Here is a 1,958-nt window from a genome sequence, read left to right as displayed (position 1 = left end):
AATAAAAGACCGAAGGGGCCATGTAGAAGAGACAGACGAATCCCAAGAAAAAGGAGGGGAGAGAAGCAGACGGACAGGGAGTACGGGACAGGAGCAGAGAGACTGGTGCAGCTGGCCCACAGGGAGGAGTGCCCAGGGAAAGGCGCAGTCGGCCTCTGGGAGGGAGGGGAAGGAGGGAAGAGATGGAGGGATGTGGGCTGTAGAGAGACATGGAGTGACGGGGAGGGAGACGGCGGAGGCGCGCGGGCTGCTCACGCTGCCTCTGCCCACAGCCTACAAGGAGAAGATGAAGGAGCTGTCCGTGCTGTCACTCATCTGCTCCTGCTTCTACTCACAGCCGCACCCCAACACCATCTACCAGTACGGGGGTGAGTGCGCGCCAGTGCCTTGCTCCCCTCCAGTGGCCCTTCCAACCCCTTGGCTTGGCTGGGCTCTGGAGAGACCCCTTTGGGGGAAGGGGCCGGTCTGGGGCTCAGGCCCGGGGTCTTCCTTGAGCAGCCACAGCCCCTCGATCAGCCCTTGGTTGTGATATGTGATAGGAACAGCCCCCCGGCCGCCCCCTCCACGGCTGGCCCTCCTGAAGCCCCCATCTCATCTGGCCCTGCAGACATGGAGGTGAAGCAGTTGGACAAGAGGGCCTCTGGCCAGAGCTTTGAGGTGATCCTGAAGTCCCCTTCCGACCTGTCGCCGGAGAGCCCCGTGCTCTCGTCCCCCCCTAAAAGGAAGGACGCCTCCCTGGAGGAGCTGCAGAAGCGGCTGGAGGCAGCTGAAGAGCGGAGGAAGGTAAGGGCCCCCACCATCTGTCATCACGAAGGCAGCCAGGAGGCCCTGCTGGCCATGGGCCTGGTCCCCAAGGGGCGGGGTGCTCCAGACCCCTGCTTGGCTGCCGGCCTGGGGTGAAGAAGGCCTCATGGTTCCCTGGACCTCCTCCCGAGGGAGCAGATGGGATAGGGAGGAGGAAGCATCCTTAATGGTAGCCAGCTGGAGGGAGCCAGGAACCAGACACAGGTGTGGGGGGGTGCCCTTGGCCATGGCCAGGAGGGGTCAGGTGGTGGCCTTGGGTCAGAGGCTGGGCTGGCATCTTTCCCCTGGCCGAGAAAGTGAGAAGGAAGGGCCTCCACGTGCTGAGGGCTGCAAACGCAGACCTGCTAGGAGCTCCGAGAACAAACACCCCAGGAAAAGTGGGGAGGGCCCCAGGACCCCTCCCTGCCCCTTCCCCTCCCGCCAGCCCCTCTGAGACTGAAACACAGAAAAAGAAGTGTGCTCAGGCGTGCTGTCCCGGTGCCGGAGCCCACAGGCCTGGGGCAGTGGCTCCACCCCGCTGGAGCAGGCCGCAGGGAGACCTGAGGACCCAGGCTTCGCAGAGTTAGCTAGCAGTGACCCGCACAGGGGAGGGGCCCAGCAGCCTTCTGAGGGGGGCCAGGGGCGCTAATTACCCCTGGGAGCCCTGGGCTCTCCTCCAGGGACCACCAGGCAGCCCCGCCCTCTGCAAGGCCGATAGTGTGACGCCAGAAGACCAAGGCTTCCTGCTCCAACTTGTCCCTTCCCCAGCAGCCCTGGAGACTCATCCACGTCCCCCAACACCTTAGAAAGCTCAGTATTTGGCATGTCCTAAGCACCTGCATTGTGCTCAGCGCCGCAGGCTGGGAACAGCAGGTAGCCGAAGACAAGGGCTTTCTTGCCTAGCGGGTAGCAGGCTGCTGGGGGGCTGATGACGGACGACAGGGTGCGGGGCTGAGGGGTCTCGCGGTACGCAGAGCTTCCAAAGCTCACGCCCAAGGAAGTGCACGCAAACCTGGACGAGATCACCGTCGCGGACGCACGACAGTGTAGGCCCGAGCTCCTCGAGGTCATGTGTCCAGAGGGCAGGAGAGCAGGGTGACGGGCACTGGGCGGCGCAAGAACTGCAGCGCGGAGTGGCGGGGTGCCGGGCTGGGGACGCGGGGGTGGGGCTGGGG

At 64.6% G+C, this 1,958-nt stretch overlaps 1 protein-coding gene across 1 annotated transcript in view; it reads left to right on the top strand.

Annotated features, from left to right (window-relative positions):
- STMN3 (stathmin 3) overlaps window positions 1–1,958 on the top strand; it is an 11,181-nt gene that overhangs the window by 6,776 nt on the left and 2,447 nt on the right. Inside the window, exons 2-3 of the mRNA XM_006922130.3 lie at window positions 273–368; window positions 608–783. Coding sequence (XP_006922192.1) covers window positions 273–368; window positions 608–783 — 272 coding nt within the window. The remainder of the gene's footprint in view (window positions 1–272; window positions 369–607; window positions 784–1,958) is intronic.

Source organism: Pteropus alecto, unplaced genomic scaffold (assembly GCF_000325575.1).
Source record: "Pteropus alecto unplaced genomic scaffold, ASM32557v1 scaffold45, whole genome shotgun sequence".
NCBI lineage: Eukaryota > Metazoa > Chordata > Mammalia > Chiroptera > Pteropodidae > Pteropus > Pteropus alecto.
This window is presented reverse-complemented; position numbering and strand designations above follow the sequence as displayed.